Source organism: Mobula hypostoma, chromosome 22 (genome assembly GCF_963921235.1).
Source record: "Mobula hypostoma chromosome 22, sMobHyp1.1, whole genome shotgun sequence".
Lineage (NCBI taxonomy): Eukaryota > Metazoa > Chordata > Chondrichthyes > Myliobatiformes > Myliobatidae > Mobula > Mobula hypostoma.
Window position 1 is genome coordinate 57,183,225 of NC_086118.1, and position 24,310 is coordinate 57,207,534.

A 24,310-nucleotide genomic window follows, 5' to 3' on the forward strand; every position below is an offset into this window, starting at 1 on the left:
CTCCCCACTCCCCCACACCCAACACCCCACACCCCCACTCCCCACTCCCCCACACCCAACACCCCACACCCCCACTCCCCACTCCCCCACACCCAACACCCCACACCCCCACTCCCCACTCCCCCACTCCCCCCTCCCCCACTCCCCCCTCCCAACACCCCACACCCCCACTCCCCACTCCCCCACTCCCAACACCCCACACCCCCACTCCCCACTCCCCACTCCCCCACTCCCAACATCCCACACCCCCACTCCCCCACTCCCAACATCCCACTCCCCCACTCCCAACACCCCACTCCCCACTCCCCCACTCCCAACACCCCACTCCCCACTCCCCCACTCCCCCACTCCCAACACCCCACTCCCCAATCCCAACACCCCACTCCCCAATCCCCACTCCCCCACACCACTCCCCCACTCCCAACACCCCACACCCCACTCCCCACTCCCAACACCCCACACCCCACTCCCCACACCCAACACCCCACTTCCAACACCCCACACCCCACTCCCCCACTCCCCCAATCCCAACACCCCACTCCCCACACCCCACTCCCCCACTCCCAGCACCCCACTCCCCACTCCCAACACCCCACACCCCACTCCCCCACTCCCAACACCCCACTCCCAACACCCCACTCCCCCACTCCCAACACCCCACTCCCAACACCCCACACCCCACACCCCACTCCCCCACTCCCAACACCCCACACCCCACGCCCCACTCCCCCACTCCCCCAATCCCAACACCCCACACCCCACTCCCAACAGCCCACTCCCCACACGCCACTCCCCACTCCCAACACCCCACTTCCCACTCCCCACTCCCAACAGCCCACACCCCACTCCCAACAGCCCACTCCCCACACCCCACTCCCCACTCCCAACACCGCTCACCCACTCCCCCACTCCACACTCCCAACACCCCACACCCCACTCCCAACACCCCACACCCCACTCCCCCACTCCCAACACCCCACACCCCACTCCCCCACTCCCCACTCCCAACACACCACACCCACTCCCAACACCCCACTCCCCACTCCCCACTCCCAACACCCCACTCCCCACTCCCCCACTCCCAACACCTCACTCCCCACTCCCCACTCCCAACACCTCACTCCCCACTCCCCCACTCCCAACACCCCACTCCCAACACCCCACTCCCAACACCCCACACCCCCACTCCCCACACCCCCACTCCCAACACCCCACACCCTACTCCCCACTCCCAACACCCCACTCCCCCACTCCCAACACACCACACCCCACTCCCCCACTCCCCACTCCCAACACCCCACTCCCCACTCCCCCACTCCCCACTCCCAACACCCCACTCCCCACTCCCCACTCCCAACACCCCACTCCCCACTCCCCCACTCCCCACTCCCAACACCCCACACCCCACTCCCAACACCCCACACCCCACTCCCAACACCCCACTCCCCAATCCCAACACCCCACACCCCACTCCCCACACCCCACTCCCCAATCCCAACACCCCACACCCCACTCCCCACACCCCCACTCCCAACACCCCCACTCCCAACACCCCACTCCCCACTCCCAACACCCCACACCCCCACTCCCAACACCCCCACTCCCAACACCCCACTCCCCACTCCCCACTCCCCACTCCCTGCACACTCATAACTGCACGGCTGGATTCTGCGCTAACTTTGCAGGTGACAGCTCCGTAGCGGGCCGTATTTCAAAGAACGATGAGCTGGGGTACAGGAAGGAGGTGCAGAGTCTAGTGATATGGTGTCATGGCAACTGCCTTTCCCACAATGTGAACAAAGCTGAAGAGCTGGTCACTGGCTTCAGGAAGGGGGTCGATGCCTGCACAATGGTGTTGAGTATCAGAGGCTGGAGTTCCCCCGGAGCGCACATCACCAAACCCTGTCCTACTCCAACCACATCAACTCCGCCGCCAAGAAAGCTTACCAACGCCTCTGCTTGTTACAAGGGGCGCTGGTAGCCGACCCAAATGCAAGACACAGACACTGAAGTTCTAGGAACAGGACTAGGATTATCGAGGTAGTAAGGTGAGTCAGGAAGAAATGACGCTGGACATTGACACAGGCCCTGGATGAGACTATGATTAAGGGCCTGGTCTAGAACTTGGACTAGAGCACGGGACCCGGACATGGAACTAGGAACAACGAGCCTGGACTAGGAACTCAGAACACCAAAACCAGAGTCCGGACAAGGACCCAGAACCTGGGTCTTGGCGAGGACTCGAGACTACGATCTTGGCAAGGACAGGACGTGGCCACAGGACAGGACGAGGAATCTCCAGCACTGGGCGAGGAACTCCTGGGCCGGGCGAGGAACCGGAACTAGATGAGGACATGAAGCTCAGACTTGGACAGGGCTGGAACACGGCGCCTGGACTTGAACTTGAGCACAGGAACAGGACCCCTCGTTGGGAACAGGACGTAGGGCTGGGACTCGTACACAGAACACAGACACTAAACACAGGGACAGAAAGAGACAGTTCCAGACTCAACAATAGATAGTTCCTTATCTTGGCGTGGCAAGGCTCCGGTCTCACTCCAGCAGTTGAACTTGACAGGGATACTGACAAGGCTTCAGAAGGAAGGGGAAGGGAATGGTCCAGCAGGGAATCCTGTCTGTCTGTGTCTTGTTTCACGGCGGTTGGCATCCAGCTTAATGGTGCATTACCGCCACCCTCTGCTCCGGAGTGTGCACTAGACATACATTCTAAATTCCATCACCCAATCACACACACACAAACCTACACTTTACCCTCCCATCTTTGACCATCCTAGTACAGTATTCCTGTTTATCCATCATATCCTATACAAAACCCCTGTACCCAGCAGGGAATCCTTGCTTTGAGAGGTATTTATGTGTCAGCCCACAACGAGAATCAGGTGCCTCAATTAAGGCATCTAATGGAACCAGGGAAACCAGGAAAACCCGGAATAAGGAAAATACAGACCGGACCGTGAACCGTGAACCGGAATGCGGACATCATGGTCCGGATCATGACACCGCTTCCTTTGCGGGGGGGGGGGGTAAAGAAACTTGGCATGTCACCTTTGACCCTCAACCGGTTTTTACAGGAGCACCATAGACAGTGTCCTGTCTGGACATGTCCTGGCTCAGTACAGCAACTGCTCTGCCCAAGGACACAGCTCAGCACATCATGGGAACCTACTGCTCCTCCATAGACACCACCTACACTTCTCACTGACCTGGTAAAGCAGCCGGCGTCATCAGAGACATTCTCCCCTCTCCCATCGGGCAGAAGATACAAAAGCCAGAAAGCTCGTACCACCAGGGCTCAAGGACAGTTTCTACCCCCCCGTTACGCGGTTGAACGGTTCTCGCGTACGATAAGATGGGCCCCTGAGCTCACAGTCTACCTCGTTGTAGCCTCGCATCTTATCGTCTGCCTGCACTGCGCTTTCTCTGTAACTGTAACACTCTATTCTGCATTGTTATTGTTTTACCCTGTTCTACCTCCATGCACTCTGTAATGATCTGATCATTAGGAACAGAACGAACATAAAACATAGACCAGTACAGTACAGGGACAGCCCAGTCGGCCCACAGTCAGCTAAAAAGCAAATCAAAAACACCCAAACGCTAATCCCTCCTACCTACACCATGCCCATATCCCTCCATCATCCTGACATCCATGTGCCTATCCAAAAATCTCTTAACAGCCTCTAATGTATTTACCTCTACCACCACACCAGGCAGCACATTCCAGGCATCCATGAGTCTCTGAGTAAAAAAACTTACCCCTCACACCCCCCTTGAACCTACCCCCCTTGCCTTCAATGCGTGGCCTCTGATATTAGACATTTCAACCCTGGGAATCAGATACTCCCCTGCCCACTCTATCTATGCCTCTCATAATCTTGTAAACCTCTATCAGATCTCCCCCTCAGCCTCTGACACTCCAGAGAAAACAACCCATGTTATATCCAGCCTCTCGTGATAGTACATGCCCTCTAAACCAGGTGGCATCCTGGTAAACCTGTCCTGCAGCCTCTCCAAAGCCTCAGCATCCTTCCTACATTGGGGCAACTAGATCTGTACAGAATACTCCAGATGTGGCCTAACTAGAGTTTTCTAAGGTTGTATTATAACCTCCTGACTTTTAAACTTGACTAATAAAGCAAGTATTCCATCAGTCTTCTTCAGCACCTTAACGACCTGTGTGGCCATTTTCAAGGAGCTATGAACTTGGATCCCAAGATCTCTCTGCTCAGAAACAAGGTCTTGACCTTAACAGTGCACTGTCTCCTTGCATTTGCCCTACCGAGGTGCAACACCTCACATTTATCTGGGTTAAACTCCATCTGCCATCTCTCTGCCCATATCTGCATCTGACCTGCATTGTGCTGTATTCTTCGCCAGTTTTCTACACTATCCACAACTCCGCCAACCTTTGTATCATCCACAAATTTACTAACCCTACCGTCCATCTACATTTTCATCCAGGTCATTTATACACATTACAAACAGCAGAGGTCCCAACACAGACCCCTGTAGAGCTCCACTAATTACAGACCTCCAGTTTGAATAAATCCCTTCACCCACCACCCACTATCCTCTATTTGCAAGCTAATTCTGAATCCAGGCAGCCAACTTGCCGCAGATCCCATGCATCTTCATCTTCTGGATTAGCCTCTCGTGAGGGACTTTGTCAAATGCCTTACTAGAATCCATGTAGATAACATCTACTGCCCTACCCTCATCAATCTCTCTCGTCACCTTGTCAAAAAAAACTCAATCAGGTTGGTAAGGCATGACCTGCCCCACACAAAGCCAAGCTGGCTCTCCCTAATAACGCCATGGGTTTCCAAATGCTCATATATCCGATCCCTAAGAATGTTCTCCAGCAATCCCCTACAACTGATGTGAGACTCACTAGTCTATAGTTCCCAGGATTTTCCCTTGTTCCCTTCTTAAACAGAGGTACCACATTAGCCACACGTCAGTCCTCCAAGACAGGACACAAAGATGCTGGTCAAGGGCCCAGCAATCTCGTCTCTTGCCTCCTTCAATAACCCTGGGGTAAATCCCATCAGGCCCTGGGGAGTTATCCACCTTAATACCCATTAGGAGCCCAACACTTCCTCCTCCTTGACCTGTAAATGCCTTAGTGTATTTATACACTCAGCACTGATGTCCTGGTCCTCCAGATCCTTTTCCTTGGTAAATACTGAAGCAAAGTACTCATCAAATACCTCACTCACATTCTCTGCATCCAAGCAAATGTTCCCCCCTTTACCTTTGAGTGGTCCCACCCTCTCCTGAGTTATCCCCTTGCTCTTGATGTATGTATAGAATGCCTCAGGATTCACCTTAATCCTACTTGCCAAGGACTTCTCATGGTCCCTCCTGGTTTTCCTAATTCCCTTCTGGAGTTCTTTGCTGGCTTCTTTATACTCCTTATCTGCCTCGTTTGATCCCAACTTCCGAAACTTTACATACTTTTCTTTTTTCCTCTTGACTAAATTCATCATCTCTCTGGACGTCCGAAGTTCTCTTACCTTCCCATCCATGTCCTTCCTTCTAACAGAAACGTACCTTTCCTATACCCTGTGCAATTGGTCTTTAAACACACACCACATGTCTGATGCGGACTTGCCAGAGAAAAGACGTTCTCAATTAATGCTTGTTAGTTCTTGCCTAATGCCTACATAATTTGCCCTACTCCAATTTAAAACTCTCCCACAAGGACCATACCTATCCTTATCTATAGCCATCCTGAAAGTTAAATGAGTTGTGGTCACTGTTCCCTAACTGTGGCTCATTTCCCAACACCAGGTCCAGTACAGTTGGATCGTCCAACATATTGATTTAAGAAACCTTCCTGGATACACTAAACAGATTCTTTGTCATCTAAATCCCTGACACTAAGAAGGTCCCCGTTTATATTAGGGAAGTTGAAATCCCTCATGATGACAACCCTATTAACTTTACAGTCACATTTCCTTCATCTGATTACATATCTGTTCCTCAGTGTCCCAGTGGCGATTACGGGGGTCTGTAGTACAATCCCATCAGTGTGATTGCACCCTCCCTATTCCTGAGTTCAACCCAAATGGACTTGGTGTCTGACCCCTCCATCATGTCTCCCCTGGGTGCAGATGTGATTTTGTCCGATTCGTAGTGCAACTCCACCCCCTTTTACTTCCTCCTCTATCTTTTCTAAAACTTTGTAAATGTTGTACATTAATCACCCATTCCTGCCCCTCTCTTAACCAAGTTTCAGTAATGGCTATAACATTGTACTTCTATGTACTGATCTGTGCTCTAAGTTCATCACACTTACTCATAATACTCCTAGCATTAAAATATACACACTTCAAACTATCCGACTCATCATACCTGTTATTTAAATTTTGCCTTTCAAACACTTTCCCTAACATCGACTTTCTGGTCCGAACCTTCCCTTACTGACCTAGGGCTCTGGATTGCAGACTCCTGCAAAACTAGTTTAAACCCTCCCTAGTAGCATTAGCAAACGTCCCAGCTAGGATATTGGTTCCCTCTAGTTCAGGTGGAACCCGTCCCTCTTGTACAGGTCCCCCTTCCCCAGAGAGAATGCAAGACAAGAGGGTCACTGTATGGGACGATTTACTAATTTACCTACTGTTACACGTGATCCCCTCGTCTGAATCATTGATGTGGATCATGAACAACTGTGTATTCTCCTGAATCACAAAATAACCTCTGATTTACTAGGGCAACAAGAAAAACTACAAAGCCGAGGCAATTTGTTGCTGCTGTTGTTCTCTGGGTGGCTGTACTACCACAACAAGGCTGCAGATGGCAATGTTGCTCCACGATAGGCGCTCGCTGTTCAACAGCGCCCCCTGCAGGTCGGCTCCGTCCTCAGTGACAGCGGCGGCTGTTCAGGACGGAACCTGGGTCCTGGGGCTTGGGCACCTGAATGACAGAATGTACCGATGAAGATAAGACTGTAAGACCATAAGGCATAGGATTGCAATTAGGCCATTCAGCCCATCGAGCCACTTCGATCATAGCTGATCCCGGATCCCAGTCAACCCCATACACCTGCCCTCTTGATGCCCTGACCAATCAGGAATCTATCAACTACCGCTTTAAATATACCACGGACTTGGCCTCCAATGAAGTCTGTGCAGAGCATTCCACTGATTCACTGCTCCTTGGCTAAAAAAATTCCTCTTCTGTTCTAAAAATTCACGCCTCAATTTTGAGGCTGTGCTCTCTAATTCTGGATACCCCCACCAGAGGAAACATCCTCTCCACAACCACCCTATCTAGTCCTTCTAATATTCAATAGGTTTCAATGAGATCCCCACACATTCTTCTAAACTTCAGTGGTTACAGGGCCCACAGCTGCCAAACGCTCTTCATATGTTAACCCCTTCATTCCCAAAATCATCCTTGTGAACCTCCTCTGGACTCTCTCCAATGACAGCATATCCTTTCTGAGATATGGGGCCCAAAACTGTTGACAATACTCCCAAGTGTGACCTGACTGTGTCTTATAAAGACTCAGCGTTGTCTCCTTGCTTTTATATTTTATTCCCCTTGAAATAAATGCCAACATTTCATTTTCCTTCTTTACCACAGAATGAACCTGTGAACTAACCTCCTGGGAGCCTTGCATGAGGACCCCCAAGTCCCTCTGCACCTCTGTATTCCATCTGCCACTTTTCTGCCCATATTCTTCCAAATTGTCTACGTCCTGCTGCAACTGTATTGCTTCCTTCACACTCACACACACACACACTCACACACACACACTCACACACAGACACACACTCACACAGAGAGACACACACACACACTCACACACAGACACACTCACACACACACACACTCACACACACACACACACACTCACACACAGACACTCACACACAGACACACACACTCACACACAGACACACATTCACACAGAGACACACACAGACACTCACACACACACACACTCACACACATACACACTCACACACACACACACTCACACACAGACACTCACACACAGACACACACTCACACACAGACACACATTCACACAGAGACACACACAGACACTCACACACACACACACACTCACACACACACACACACACTCACACACAGACACTCACACACAGACACTCACACACAGACACACACACTCACACACACACTCACACACAGACACACACTCACACACAGACACACTCACACACAGACACACACTCACACACAGACTCACACTCACAGAGACACTCACACACACACACTCACACACAGACACACACTCAGAGACACACTCACACAGACACACACACACACACACGGCCGAGACCCACAAACTCTCTCTTTACCTCTTGCTGCCTTCGCTCTCTCCATGCTGGATTTGGACGCTGTTTGTGTGGCGTTTGGGGTACAATTTCCCCGTGACTGGACGCGTCTCCATCCAGAGCTCTGGGTTCCTCTCCCGTCCCAGAGCCGTGACTGTTCAGTGGGATAACTATCTGCTGTAAGTTGCCCCCCCATGTGAGTGGGGGGTCTGGGGGCTGTTGGAAATGGGTTACACAGAATGTTGAGATACTCAATGGGCTAAATGGTCTCGAAGGAAACGGGAAGACACGGGTAGCTCATGTGTAGGTGCCTTGTACCGGGAATGAACTGGAAGAGGGAACGGTGTTCGAATCACATCTTTCCTGTGACGGGATTATCGACTGTGCTTTGAGGTGAAGCTCAGACGAGTTTGATCAAAGACCGGGCGCCTCGGCCCGACGACGAACGGCTGGGAAACGAACTGCAGTGCGCTCACGGCAAAGAGCACACCGACTTCCCCGATCGTCACCCCCCTGAACAGGGGGGATGCCACTCTCACCTTGTTTGTGAAGGATGACACCCCCTGCCTGTGGTCACATCGGATCCACCGAGGCAAAGCTGGACCAGCGTGATTGAGAGGGGGTTGGACTGCCAGTGCTCCACATTTCCTGCCCCTGATGCCACAATAAACAGCCGACGTTAATTTTTCAAACACATTTATTGAGCTCTTGACATTAAAATCAAACACAGTGTGTATGAACAGTGTAAACAATTAACATAAAAGGCGTCAGCCTATTGGTACCCGAGGGAGGGAGGGAGGGAGGGAGTGTGCTGCCATCTCAACCCCCCCACAATGCCTGACCTCACCCCCTTCCTGTGGCCACCCATCTACAAGGTTCGCTGTCAGAGTGCGTGACTCTCCCGTCTAATATATCAAAAGCATTTCTCTTCCACCGTCATCACCCTCAGCACCCGCTCCACTCCTCCCTCAATCCCCCAGGACGCCCCACCCCTCCCCGGTTCGGGATTCGGGGAAACCACGCTGGATGACGTAATGGACATGAGAAATTTCAGCTGGAACACGCGGACACATCCACTGGTAGTTTTGCCTCTCTCTGGCAGGTGTTGAACACTGTGCTTTTAGCAGGACGTCTACAATCAAACAAAGACCACCTCCTCCCCTCTGGTCAACTCCAACTGCAGCAGGTCTTGCTGCCGTCAAATTGGCAGGTGAATGTCTCAGTTAAAGGTCTTCAGTTTGTTCCTCTCCTCACAGACGCTGTCTGGCCCGCTGAGTGATTCCAGCATTTTCAATTTTTATATTTAAAATTTATAGATTTTATTTTTCAATCTCTACCCAACGCTCCCCCACCCGACTTCAAAACTGTATCAAAACCATGGTCACTTGATAAATGATTTGTTTAGTTTAATATCCCCAACTCTAAAATTAATAATTTTAAGTCTAGTTGTACTTTTCTGGTCACCTTAAAAGTTGGTTTGATGTCGTCCGTCCACGTATCAAAAGTTTCTGTCTCCAAGGTCATGGTAAAAGGTCAAACCCTGCCATGAGGGCTTGACGGGAATTCTCCTTGTAATGCAGATCCATAGCTCGATGGTCTCACCTGCGTTACCTTCCGATAAATGTCGTGGTGGCTGGCTGTCTATTTTAGCAACCATTCGTTAACTGCAAGACAGACAAGCAGAGAGGATACAGGGTCATTTCGAATGCATCATTCATTGAGAGATCTAAACGAGACTGGGATTGGGGAAAAGCTGCTCCTGCTAACGGGGATTCGAAAAAACTCACCAAGTGAGCACCAGTACGGTGAGATTCAGGTACAAATAGAAACTTGTGTAACACACAGACACACAGACACACACACACACACACACACACACAGACACAGACAAGCAGACAAACACACAGACACACACAGACATAGACACAGACACACACACAGACAGACAGACACAGACACACACACACACAGACACACACACACATAGACACACACACACATAGACACAGACACACACACATACACACACACACATAGACAGACACCACACAGACAGACAGACACACAGACAGACAGACACACACACACATAGACAGACACCACACACACACACACACAGATAGACAGACAGAGACACACACACACGCACACACAGAGACACAGACACAGACACACACACACACAGACAGACAGACAGACAGACACAGACACACACACACATAGACACAGACACACACACAGACAACAGACATCGACACAGACACAGACACACAGACACACACATACAGACACAGGCAGATAGACAGACACACAAACAGACAGACACACACACACATAGACAGACACCACACACACAGAAACAGATAGACAGACACACACACACAGACACAGATAGACAGACAGACAGACACACACACACACACACAGACACAGACACAGACACACACACACACAGATAGACAGACAGACAGAGATCTACGAGGATGCTGCCAGGATGAGAGGCTGGATCTTTATTCCTTGGGACAGAGGAGAATTTGGGGTGACTGTTACAATTCTGAGAGGCATCAGATCTGAATCTGAGAGGCGTGGACAGGGAGAACAATTCTGTCAGGGTGGTGAGTGTATGGACTGAGCTGTCAGATAGATGTAGTGGTTGAAGGAGGGTGCAATACTAACATTTGAGGAGAATGTGGATTGGTATCTAGAGAGGGTTGGAAAGTTCTGGGCCGAATGCTGGCAGTTGGGAAGAGTTTGCTGAGAACTGTGGTCAGCACACACGGGCTGGGTCATTTACCCGAGTCCACCCATCCACAGGTGTAATGAAAAACTTACTTCAGCAGCATCGCAGGCTCAGAGAGCCAGACACACAATATTCACAAAAAAATTAATTTATACAAAACTATACCAAAAAGGAACATAGTTGGAACAAAGAAGAACAAGTTGATTGGAATAACGCACTAAATTAGCGATTAGCGTGACGCTATCACAGCTGAGAGTGTTATGGTGTTTGGAGCTCATTCCCTCTGTGAGGAGTCTTTCTATGTCCTCCCCGTGGAATGTGTGTGTTCCCTCCAGGTTCCCCGGTTTCCTCCCCCAGTCCGATTGGTACCGGGCAGGTTAGCTGGTCATTGTAGATTGTCCTGTCAGGTTAGGGTTGGGTTTAATCGGGGTTGTGGGTTGCTGGATGGTGTGGTTCGAGGGGAGAGTAGGGTCTACCCCGCACTGTATCGCTACGTAAATAAAACTCTGGAGGAACTCAGTGGGTCAGGCAGCATCTGTGCAGAGAAATTGTCACCCGATTCCCCTCCGTAGCCGCTGCCTGACCTGCTGAGTTCCTCCAGCGTTCTGTGTGTGTTGCTCCGGGCTCCCAGTATCTGCTGAATCGCTTGAATCTTGAGGGAAGCGTAAGATGGTAATTTATTTGCTAAGCATTGTGATTTGGATTGTGCTGGTTGGTTCAAGAACTGAACTGCTGGAGGGAGGCAGATTTTTCCAGTACCTGGTTCAATGTGATCCCTCTGAATCCTCCTAAGCTCCCTCTCCCTATGATTGGTGAGGTTGCACTTGGGGTACTGCCTACGGCTTTGGTCACCCTGTTACGGGAAAGGCCAGTAAACGGTGTGTGCAGAAGGGATTTCTTTGGCGGTTTCTGCTGGCAGTACATTGTGTGGAGTGGTTATGTTGTATCTTACACCTCTTCATTACACATTTTCCTTTCCGCATTTTACTGAGACAGCATAAGACATAGGAGCAGAATTAGGCCATTCGGCCCATCGAGTCTGCTCCTCCATTCCATCATGGCTGATTTATTATCCCTCTCAACCCCATTCTCCTGTCTTCTCACCATAACTTTTGATCCCTGACTAATCAAGAACTTATCAACCTCATTTTCAATATAACCAAAGACGGCTCCACAGCCGTCTGTGGTAATGAATCTCACAGATTCACCTTCCACTGGCTATAGGAATTCCACCTCATCTCTGTTCTAAATGGATGTCCCTCTATTCTAAGACTGAGTTTCTATTCTTCATACAACTCCAATAAAGTAATTCCTTATAACCTTCAACACTTGCGCAGTGTCTCCTTTGAGCACAACCTTTGCTGTTGAATCAGAAAAGAACAAGAATCGAATGTTAAAGTATTTTCGTTACGCTTTGTGGTGTGGGACTTCAGGCTTCGGTACCTCCTGCCCGACAGGAGTTGTGACAAGGTGGCTGCCCTGAAGTCAAGGCTATGGGGAGGAAACGGGGGGAGTGTGGGGCGAGTACCGTAGGGAGGAGGTGAGGGTACAGCTTTACCTCGGTACTGAAGCTTCTGCGCTCGGTTATTGGGGCAATCCTTCCCTTGGAGGCTGAAGTTAATGTTAGTTCGAATACAACGGTTGTGCAGAGGCTGGACGGGCCGGAAGTTGTCACTCATACTGAGGAAAATCTGCGACGGCTGGTTCTGACTCAGTAATCGTAGCGAATGCATCTGAGAAACAGACAGGGAGGGAGGGAAAGAGAGAGAGCGAGAGAGAGAGAGAGAGAGAGTTAGATAGAAAAGATATTCAACCTCACTGTTGGCTCCCATCAATCTCAATGCAGTCCCATACTCACACTGACCCTCACTGAGGGACGGTCCCACACACACTGACCCTCACTGGGGGACGGTCCCACACACACTGACCCGCACTGGGGGACAGTCCCACACACACTGACCCTCACTGAGGGACAGTCCCACACTCACACTGACCCTCACTGGGGGACGGTCCCACACACACTGACCCGCACTGGGGGACAGTCCCACACACACTGACCCTCACTGAGGGACAGTCCCACACACACACTGACCCTCACTGAGGGACGGTCCCACACACACACACACTGACCCTCACTGGGGGACAGTCCCACACACACACTGACCCTCACTGAGGGACGGTCCCACACTCACACTGACCCTCACTGAGGGACGGTCCCACACACACTGACCCTCACTGAGGGACAGTCCCACACACACACTGACCCTCACTGAGGGACGGTCCCACACACACACTGACCCTCACTGGGGGACAGTCCCACACACACACACACTGACCCTCACTGGGGGACGGTCCCACACTCACACTGACCCTCACTGAGGGACGGTCCCACACACACACTGACCCTCACTGAGGGACGGTCCCACACACACACTGACCCTCACTGGGGGACAGTCCCACACACACACACTGACCCTCACTGGGGGATGGTCCCACACTCACACTGACCCTCACTGAGGGACGGTCCCACACACACACTGACCCTCACTGAGGGACGGTCCCACACACACACTGACCCTCACTGGGGGACGGTCCCACACACACACCTGACACTCACTGGGGGACAGTCCCACACACACACTGACCCTCACTGGGGGACGGTCCCACACACACACACTGACCCCCACTGGGGGACAGTCCCACACACACACACTGACCCTCACTGGGGGACGGTCCCACACACACACTGACCCTCACTGGGGGGACAGTCCCACACACACACTGACCCTCACTGGGGGACAGTCCCACACACACACACTGACCCCCACTGGGGGACGGTCCCACACACACACACTGACCCTCACTGGGGGACGGTCCCACACACACACACTGACCCCCACTGGGGGACGGTCCCACACACACACACTGACCCTCACTGGGGGACGGTCCCACACACACACACACTGACCCTCACTGGGGGACAGTCCCACACTCACACTGACCCTCACTGGGGGACGGTCCCACACACACACTGACCCTCACTGGGGGACAGTCCCACACACACACTGACCCTCACTGGGGGACAGTCCCACACACACACTGACCCTCACTGGGGACAGTCCCACACACACACTGACCCTCACTGGGGGACAGTCCCACACACACACTGACCCTCACTGGGGGACGGTCCCACACACACACTGACCCTCACTGGGGGACGGTCCCACACACATACTGTCCCTCACTGGGGACATGGACCCACACTCACACTGACCCTCACTGGGGTATTTTCTCAGGTGTGTGTGTGTTTGGAGTTCGAACTTTCCTCCCCATGAGCACATGGGTTTTGACAGGGGGCTCACGTTTGCTCCCACACACCAACCACCTCTGGGGTGGTGAGCTATCTCGCACTGAAGGCCATGTCAGTGTGTGTGTGTCTGTGGGGGTGTGCTGACTCCCGGGGGATGTTGATGGGAAAGGGTTCCGAATGCGTTACCGGGAGGAAGGAATTGCTGTGTGGGCTGACGGACTCGGTGGTTTCATTGGAATCCTATGTTATGAGGGAACATGGAACTCCAGGTCCGTTATCCCTCGAACTATCTTGTTAACCATTTGCGGCATTTGATCCAAAGCCTCTTGGCTCTACATGGTAATGTGGTGGTTGGCAAAACGCTGCTGCCGCCAGAAACCGCGTTCAGCTGCTGCCGCTGTCTGTACAGAGTTGGAAGTTTCTCCCCATGACTGCGAGGTTTCCTGCGGATACTCCCGCTGCCTCCCACAGTCCAAAGACGCTCGGGTTAGTAGGTTCAATGGTCACATGCGGAGTGGCCTGATCTATCTCCGAGTGAAGATAAATTATCTCCCACCTCTCTCTCTCTCCCTCTGCCCATCTCACAACTCTCTTTCCCCGTCACTCTCTCTGTTCCCCTCTTACAGGCTCCCTCTCTGTCTCACACCACCCTGCTCTCCCCTCCTCCCCATCTTCTCTCTCGTCTCTCCTCTCTTTCTCTCCGCCTGCCTCCTTCACCCCCTCTCCCTCCCTCTCTCTCACCCCATTCTGTCTGCTCCCTCCCTCTCTCTCCACACCCTCTCTCCCCTCTCTCTCACCCCATCCTCTCCCCTCTCTCCCTCGCTTCTCCCTCTTCCCCTCCCATCTCTCCTTCTCTCTCTACTCCTTCTCTCCTCATCTCTCCCCTCCCTCCCTCTCTCCCTCGATCCTCTCTCCCCTCTCTCTCCTCCTCCCTCCCCTATCCCCTCTCACTCCCTCTCTGCCCCTCACTCTCCCCCCTCCCCTCCATCCCTCCCTTCCACCTCTGTACCCCTCTCTATCCTCCCCCTCTCTCTTCCCCTCTCTCCCTGGCTCCTCTCTTGCCCCACTCCCCACCTCTCCCCCCTCTCCTCCCTCTCGCTTCCCCTCTCTTCATCTCTCTCTCTCTTCCTCACCCCTTTCTACCCCTCCCCTCTCTCCCTCTCTTTCCACTTCTCTCCCTTTCTCTCTTCCACTCCTTACCTGCTTTCTCTCCCTCCCCTCCCTCTTCCTCTTTCTACCCCCTCTCTCACCCTCTCTCCCTCTCTCTGGGGCGGGCGGAGAGGGTGGGGCCGATGCTGTGATCTGCACCAGGATCTGTTTCCGGAACGACTCTGGACCACCGGACAGTTGGAGAGACGATGCTGTGCCCTGGCTGCCCGAGCCTCTGTGCGCTCGGCTGCGATGACGACATCGAGGCCTCCCGCAGACCACCTCCTGTCTCGGCGCACGTCACAGCTGACCACTAGGGAGAGAGCGTCTGTCCTGCCTGTGGGAATGATTGGCATGACTCTTTCTTGGGAAAGGCTCCAACGTCCAAGATTAGCTCCCTGGCCAAGCTTCCAGAACAAACAGAAATAGATAGAAACTTGATGGCAGACGTACTGGGCGCTGCGGGGAGGTTTACTGAAGACGTGGGAAAGGAAAGCCTGTTCCGAGTGAGAGTGTGGCAATCCAGGTTCACAACAGTCTACGTTCCCAGTTTAAAACACATATGGCTGTAAGCTTTACAAAACTCTCCTTAGACCAGAGGAGAACCTTGGCCTGAAACGTTGAGGTGCTGCCTGACCTGCTGAGTTTTGTGTCTGTTGCTCTGGTTAGATCACATTGTGCTCAGTTCCGGTCTCCTCAGTATTGGAAGGATCTGGAAGATCAGAGAGGGTGCAGAGAAGATTTACCAGGATGCTGCCTGGATTAGAGAGGGAGCAGAGGAGATTTACCAGGATGCTGCCTGGATTAGAGAGGGTGCAGAGGAGATTCACCAGGATGCTGCCTGGATCAGAGAAGGTGCAGAGGAGATTCACCAGGATGCTGCCTGGATTAGAGAGGGTGCAGAGGAGATTTACCAGGATGCTGCCTGGATTAGAGAGGGTGCAGAGGAGATTTACCAGGATGCTACCTGGATTAGAGAGGGTGCAGAGGGGATTTACCAGGATGCTGCCTGGATTAGAGAGGGTGCAGAGGAGATTTACCAGGATGCTGCCTGGATTAGAGAGGGTGCAGAGGGGATTTACCAGGATACTGCCTGGAGTAGAGAGGACATATTATGAAGAAAAGTTCAGCGAGCTTGGGCTTTTCTCTCTGGAGTGAAGGGTGCTGACAGGATCCTTGACAGAGGTGTACAAGATAACAAGAGGCATAGATTGATTAGAGGACATCTGTTTAAGGTGAGTGGAGGAAAATTCAGGGGGATATCAGAAAGTAGGTTTCTTACACACTGAGAGAGCTGGGTCTCTGAAACGCACTGCTGGGGAGGTGTTACAGGCTGATAAAACAGGGACATTTAAGACAGCCTTAGGCACGAGGATGATAGCAAAATATGGAAGGGAAGAGTTGGATTGGTCTTGGAGTAGGTTAAGAGGTTTACAGATGGTCGTGGACCGAAGGGCCTGTACTGTGCTGTATTGTGGAATTAGCCATTTGGCCCATCCGGTCTGTTCTGCCATTTGATCAAGTCTCTCATTTCCCTGGTTTATTGAGAGCCTCGCCCTGTCGGTAGGGCGGTGCTGAGGGGGAATGAGTGCTCCAGACGGCGGCCAGGGTCCAAAGAGACCGGTGTGCGTTCGCCGGGGACGAGGACGTTACCTGCATCCGAGTGATGTAGATGGGTTTGTTCATGATGATCCAGGTCACGGTCTCGTGGCAAGCTGGCACCGTCATCGAGCCCTCGTAGGTTATGAAGCTGGGGGTCTCTGGGTAAATCCCCTCAATATTTAAACCTTGCAACAAGTAGGCATCGTCTAGGGGAAGAATAATAGACATGTGAAGGTCAGAAACCATCCCTCACCCCTCACCCACCATGATGCTTTGACCAAAATAACTATTCATAATAAAAAAACATCAAGGATTGAAGATTGTTTAATATCATTTCCTGTGCACAAATGTAAGGGGAACGAAATAATTGTTACTCCAGATCCAATGCAGCACAACCTCCCCCCCACACAAAAAATAAACAATGCAACAATAATAATAAAAACACACACAATAATAATAATACATAAGATAGCTTCTGTACATCGATCGACTGTCTGTCGCTGGGGCGGCGCTAGGCTGTACCCACGGTGATTGACAGGAATAATAAAGTAGCAGTGGAGGTGTTGATCAGCCTTACTGCTTGGGGAAAGGAACTGATTCTACAAGAATAAACAGTTCAATATCTTTTCATTCTTTACGTTCATAGTCAATGCCTTCTGTTCTGGTCCACTGCATTCATACACATCAATAGCATTACAGCCGGTCTCACCTGACACCTTCACCCCCTCCACCTTCTTGTTCTAGATTCTGTCCCCTTCCTTTCCAGTCCTGACGAAAGGTCCCGTCTCCAAACATCAACTGTTGATTCACCTCCATAGCTACTTCCTGACCGGCTGAGTTCCTACAGCATTTTGTGTGTGCCCCTCTAGTGCTAGACTCCGCTGCTCTTGGACAAAGTTTCTGATAATTAATAGCTTTGATGCATCACATAATTTTGTAAACCCCTTAGACTCCTACGTTCCATTGTGATAAACCCCACCTGCCCAATCTGTCCTTCAAACTACAGTCCTCTGCTCCAGACAAGGTCCTGGTGATAAACACAAGAGGTTCTATCCAATCTGTCCTTAAAACTACAGCTCTCCATTTCAGACAATGGCCCAGTGGTAAACACAAGAGATTCTGCAGATGCTGTAGTCTTAAGCAACACAAACAATCCTCAACCTGGTTCCCTTTCAGCATTTTCCCTCTGGACTCTCCCTCCGATCTGTCCATCCTCACTCAAGCTACCTCTGTAGATGTCCCCACCATATAATCTCTTTCTCTGTCTCCCATTTCTATGTTCATCTCTCTCTCCTCTCTCGTCCCTGTCTATCTCTTCTGAGGTCCCGCGTTCGGCTGTTAGGGCACGTGGAGTTCTCCTACTTTTGTAGGTGATCCGTGTGATGGTGTCTCTGTTAAGCATCCTGTTCAGGAAGGGATTCGCCGTGTCTGACACCTGGAATGGAAAAAAGAAGCTTTCACAGAAATACCCTTCGCTCATAGACCCAACTCATCACAGATACCCCTCACCCATAGACCCAACTCATCACAGATACCCCTCACCCATAGACCCAACTCATCACAGATACCCCTCACCCACAGACCCAACTCATCACAGATACCCCTCACCCATAGACCCAACTGATCACAGATACCCCTCACCCATAGACCCAACTCATCACAGATACCCCTCACCCATAGACCCAACTGATCACAGATACCCCTCACCCATAGACCCAACTCATCACAGATACCCCTCACCCATAGACCCAACTCATCACAGATACCCCTCACCCATAGACCCAACTCATCACAGATACCCCTCACCCATAGACCCAACTCATCACAGATACCCCTCACCCATAGACCAAACTCATCACAGATACCCCTCACCAATGGACAAGGATAGATCTGGTCCTAGTGTTGAGGTTCTTAACTGGAAGAAGGCCAAATTTGAAGAAATGAGAAAGGATCTAAAAAGCGTGGATTGGGACAGGTTGTTCTCTGGCAAGGATGTGATTGGTAGGTGGGAAGCCTTCAAAGGAGAAATTTTGAGAGTGCAGAATTTGTATGTTCCTGTCAGGATTAAAGGCAAAGTGAATACGAATAAGGAACCTTGGTTCTCAAGGGATATTGCAACTCTGATAAAGAAGAAGAGGGAGTTGTATGAAATGTATAGGAAACAGGGGGTAAATCAGGTGCTTGAGGAGTATAAGAAATGCAAGAAAATATTTAAGAAAGAAATCAGGAGGGCTAAAAGAAGACATGAGGTTGCCTTGGCAGTCAAAGTGAAGGATAATCCAAAGAGCTTTTACAGGTATATTAAGAGCAAAAGGATTGTAAGGGATAAAATTGGTCCTCTTGAAGATCAGAGTGGTTGGCTATGTGCGGAACCAAAGGAAATGGGGGAGATCTTAAATAGGTTTTTTGTGTCTGTATTTACTAAGGAAGCTGGCATGAAGTCTATGGAATTAAGGGAAACAAGTAGTGAGATCATGGAAACTGTACAGATCTAAAAGGAGGAGGTCCTTGCTGCCTTGAGGAAAATTAAAGTGGATAAATCCCCAGGACCTGACAGGGTGTTCCCTCGGACCTTGAAGGAGACTGGTGTTGAAATTGCAGGGGCCCTGGCAGAAATATTTAAAATGTCGCTGTCTGCAGGTGAGGTGCTGGAGGATCGGAGAGTGGCTCATGTTGTTCCGTTGTTTAAAAAAGGATCGAAAAGTAATCCGGGAAATTATAGGCCAGTAAGTTTAACGTCGGTAGTAGGTAAGTTATTGGAGGGAGTACTAAGAGACAGAATCTACAAGCATTTGGATAGACAGGGACTTATTAGGGAGAGTCAACATAGCTTTGTGCGTGGTAGGTCATGTTTGACCAATCTATTGGAATTTTTCGAGGTTACCAGGAAAGTGGATGAAGGGAAGGCAGTGGATACTGTCTACATGGACTTCAGTAAGGCCTTTGACAAGGTACCGCATGGGAGGTTAGTTAGGAAAATTTAGTCGCTAGGTATACATGGAGAGGTTGTAAATTGGATCAGACATTGGCTCAATGGAAGAAGCCAAAGAGTGGTGGTAGAGAATTGCTTCTCTGAGTGGAGGCCTGTGGTGTGCCCAGGGATCGGTGCTGGGTCCATTGTTATTTGTCATCTATATCAATGATCTGGATGATAATGTGGTAAATTGGATCAGCAAATTTGCTGATGATACAAAGATTGGAGGTGTAGTAGACAGCGAGGAAGGTTTTCAGAGCCTACAGAGGGACTTGGACCAGCTGGAAAAATGGGCTGAAAAATGGCAGATGGAGTTTAATGCAGACAAGTGTGAGGTATTGCACGTTGGAAGGACAAACCAACGTAGAACATACAGGGTTAATGGTAAGGCACTGAGGAGTGCAGTGGAACAGAGGGATCTGGGAATACAGATACAAAATTCCCTAAAAGTGGCGTCACAGGTAGATAGGGTCGTAAAAAGAGCTTTTGGTACATTGGCCTTTATTAATCAAAGTATTGAGTATAAGAGCTGGAATGTTATGATGAGGTTGTATAAGGCATTGGTGAGGCCGAATCTGGAGTATTGTGTTCAGTTTTGATCACCAAATTACAGGAAGGATATAAATAAGGTTGAAAGAGTGCACAGAAGGTTTACAAGGATGTTGCCGGGACTTGAGAAACTCAGTACAGAGAAAGGTTGAATAGGTTAGGACTTTATTCCCTGAAGCATAGAAGAATGAGGGGAGATTTGATAGAGGTATATAAAATTATGATGGGTATAGATAGAGTGAATGCTAGCAGGCTTTTTCCACTGAGGCAAGGGGAGAAAAAAACCAGAGGACATGGGTTAAGGGTGAGGGGGGAAAAGTTTAAAGGGAACATTAGGGGGGGCTTCTTCACACAGAGAGTGGTGGGAGTATGGAATGAGCTGCCAGACGAGGTGGTAAACGCGGGTTCTTTTTTAACATTTAAGAATAAATTGGACAGATACATGGATGGGAGGTGTATGGAGGGATATGGTCCGTGTGCAGGTCAGTGGGACTAGGCAGAAAATGGTTCGGCACAGCCAAGAAGGGCCAAAAGGCCTGTTTCTGTGCTGTAGTTTCTATGGTTCTATGGTTCTAATGGACCCAACTCATCCCAGATACCTCTCACCCTCAATCCCTTCTCCTCACACACATCTCTAACCCTCAGTCTCCCCAAGAGGGATCTAAGGGTGAAGATGCACAGCTAACCGACAGTTGTCAGACAGTGGAAGACGCTGGAAATCCAGATCAAAGCACACAAAATGCTGGAGGAACTCAGCAGGTCAGGCAGCATCTCTGAAGGGAATATACAACCGAAAGGATCTCAGCCTGAAACTTTGAATAAACATCCCCTACATAGATGCTACCTGATCCGCTGAGTTTTCCAGCAATTTGTGTGCATTGGGTGGTAAAGAAATAGACTTGCCTTCATCAGCTGGAGCTATGGGAATAAAATTGTGTAGTAGCCGGCTTTAGAAAACTTTGGCGACAGTATTAGATAGAACAAGAATACTACATCACAGTGATGACCCTTTGCCCACAATGTTGTGCTCACCCTAAGGTGTTTCGTTTCTGGTTGCCACAAAATGGGGAGGACGTGGAGGCTTTGGAGAGGGTACAGGAGAGGTTTACCGGGATGCTTACTGGAACAGAGGGTATGAGACATAAAGAGAGGTTGGACAGACTTTGGCTGATGGGTGTTTATCAGAGGAGAGGATGGTGGGGGCGTCTAGGACCAGAGGGCACAGCCTCAGAATAGAGGGATTCTATATAGAACGGAAATGAGGAGGATTTTTTTTCACAAGTGCATGGTGAATCTGTGGAATTCGTTGCCACAGGTGGCTGTGGAGGCCAAGACATTGGGTATATGTAAAGCAGAGGTCAATAGGAACAGACACAAAATGTTGGAGGAACTCAGCAGGTCAGGCAGCATTTATGGAAATGAATGAACAGTCAATGTTTTGGACGGAGATCCTTCTTCAGGACGGGAAAGGAAGTGGGAGAGGGACAGGAAGCTAGTTGGAAAATGACGGGTGAAGTCAGGTGGGTGAGAAAGGTCAAGAGCTGGAGAAGGAATCTGATCGGAGAGGAGAGTGGACCATAGGAGAAAGGGAAGGAGGAGGGGACCCGGGGGAGGTGAGAATAGCTAAGAGGTCAGAGTGTGGGATAGAATAGGAGAGCATCGTTTTTTGTACCGGAAGGAGAAATCAATATTCATGCCATCAGGTTGGAGGCTACCCAGATGGAATATAAGGTGTTGCTCCTCCACCCTGAGGGTGGCCTCATCTTAACACAAGAGGAGGCCATGGACCGACATGTTGGAACGGGAATGGGAATGGGAATTAAAATGTTTGGCTACTGGGAAGTTCCTCTGGTGTTGGATGGAGGTTGATAGGTTCTTGAATCATCAGGGCAGGAGACTGGGGCTGAGGGAGAAATGGATCAGCCATAATGAAATGATGGAGCAGACTCGATGGGACGAATGGCCCAATTCTATTCCTATACCGTATGCCCTCTATGAAATTATGAGAGGCAAGTATTAGAGGGCATAGCTTTAAGGTGAGAGGGGGAAACATAAAGGAGATCTGCCTTTTTACACAGAGAGTGGTGGGTGCTGGAGGCAGGTACTGATTTATATTCAATAATAGCACCAAAGCAGAGGATCTGGATGGTGACAGTGAGAATGTACAAATTCTTTCAGAGGTTGGTATTGGACTAGGGTCACTGGAGCTGCCTACTCTCTGTGACAACGTACCACCACATATCTGTATCCAGAAATCTCCAAGGGCACTAATCCGAGGCGAATGAGGGCAAAGAACAGGGGTCCACATTTCCCCCACTCCGAGAAAAGCTTACGGCGATAGTTGAAAGATGTGGGATTGAGAACCTGGGGGAAACTGGCAGGGAGGAGGAGCTGGGCCTGGGCCAGATCTGCCATAGCCCCACCGAGTGTTAGGGCAGGTCTGATGGGCCGAGTGGCCTGCTCCTGGGTCCCTGCAGTTCGCACTCACCCGCTCTACTCCACCGATACTGACCTTTATAAAGATGGACACCACCACCAGACCATTAGGGCTCCTGGACGCCTCAGAGACATTGGTGTAAAGCTCGTGGTTGTAGTGTACAAGCTGAACCTGTAGAGAGAGAGCGAGAAATATCCACTCATCAGCTTGGGATCTTTATGTAATCCTGCACATCCGACAGGCCATTTCCTGCCATTGCTTGCTGCTGGTCTGTGACCCAACTCGAGGACCACCCAAAGGCCAACTGATCCCAGGAACCTCCCCTCCCCCTTTACAACCAACCTCCACAAATTCTGCTTCATTCTGTGCCTCCCCCTATGCCCCCCGGCCCAGTTTAGATTATGAGAATACTCAGTCCTCTTTTATTGTCATTTAGAAATGCATACATGCATTAAGAAATGATACAATGTTTCTCCAGAGTGATATCACAGAAAACAGGACAAACCAAAGACTAACACTGACAGAACCACACAATTATAACATATAGTTACAGCAGTGCAAAGCAATACCATAATTTGATGAAGAACAAACCATGGGCACGGTAAATAAAGTCTCAAAAGTCCCCGAGCCGATCGACTCCCGAGTCCCCGATAGCAGGCGGCAAAAGGGAGAAACTCCCTGCCATAAACCTCCAGGCACCGTCAACCTGCCGATGCCTTGGAAGCAGCCGACCACAGCCAACACTGAGTCCATCTGACCAGCCCCGAGCCTCTGACCAGCCCCTCCGATACAGCCTCCCGAGCGCCATCCTCTGCCGAGCGCCTTCGACCTCGCCCCGGCCGCTGAAACAAGCAAACACGAGGATTCGGGGCCTTCTGCTCCGGAGATTCCGGTTACCACACAGTAACAGCGGCAGCGAAGCGGGCATTCCAGAAGTTTTCCAGATGTTCCTCCGTACTCTCACGTCTGTCTCCATCAAATCAGAATTGTGCACGGTCCCCTACTTGACAAATAACAGATAACACCACCAAAGTGGCCGCACGCACTGCCGTCGCGCCATCTTCTCCTTCTCATACCATTTTAACCCAACAACCAGTCTGACTCTTATCCATATCACACAGTCTCTGTTATGATCACTGTTCCAAAAATACTTCCCAGCACTGAACTGCCCATACCCTGACCCGGTTCATGACCCAATAGGGTCCAGTAAGGTCTC

General features: G+C 50.6%; 1 protein-coding gene across 1 annotated transcript in view; it reads right to left on the bottom strand.

Annotated features, from left to right (window-relative positions):
* Positions 1-9,039: 9,039 nt before the first annotated feature.
* The window catches only part of ca10a (carbonic anhydrase Xa), a 253,379-nt gene continuing 238,108 nt past the window's right edge, over positions 9,040-24,310 (bottom strand). Inside the window, exons 5-9 of the mRNA XM_063030859.1 lie at positions 23,170-23,265; positions 18,497-18,569; positions 17,186-17,340; positions 12,632-12,806; positions 9,040-9,997 (exon numbers count right to left, since the gene is read on the bottom strand). Coding sequence (XP_062886929.1) covers positions 9,975-9,997; positions 12,632-12,806; positions 17,186-17,340; positions 18,497-18,569; positions 23,170-23,265 — 522 coding nt within the window. The 3' untranslated portion in view covers positions 9,040-9,974. The remainder of the gene's footprint in view (positions 9,998-12,631; positions 12,807-17,185; positions 17,341-18,496; positions 18,570-23,169; positions 23,266-24,310) is intronic.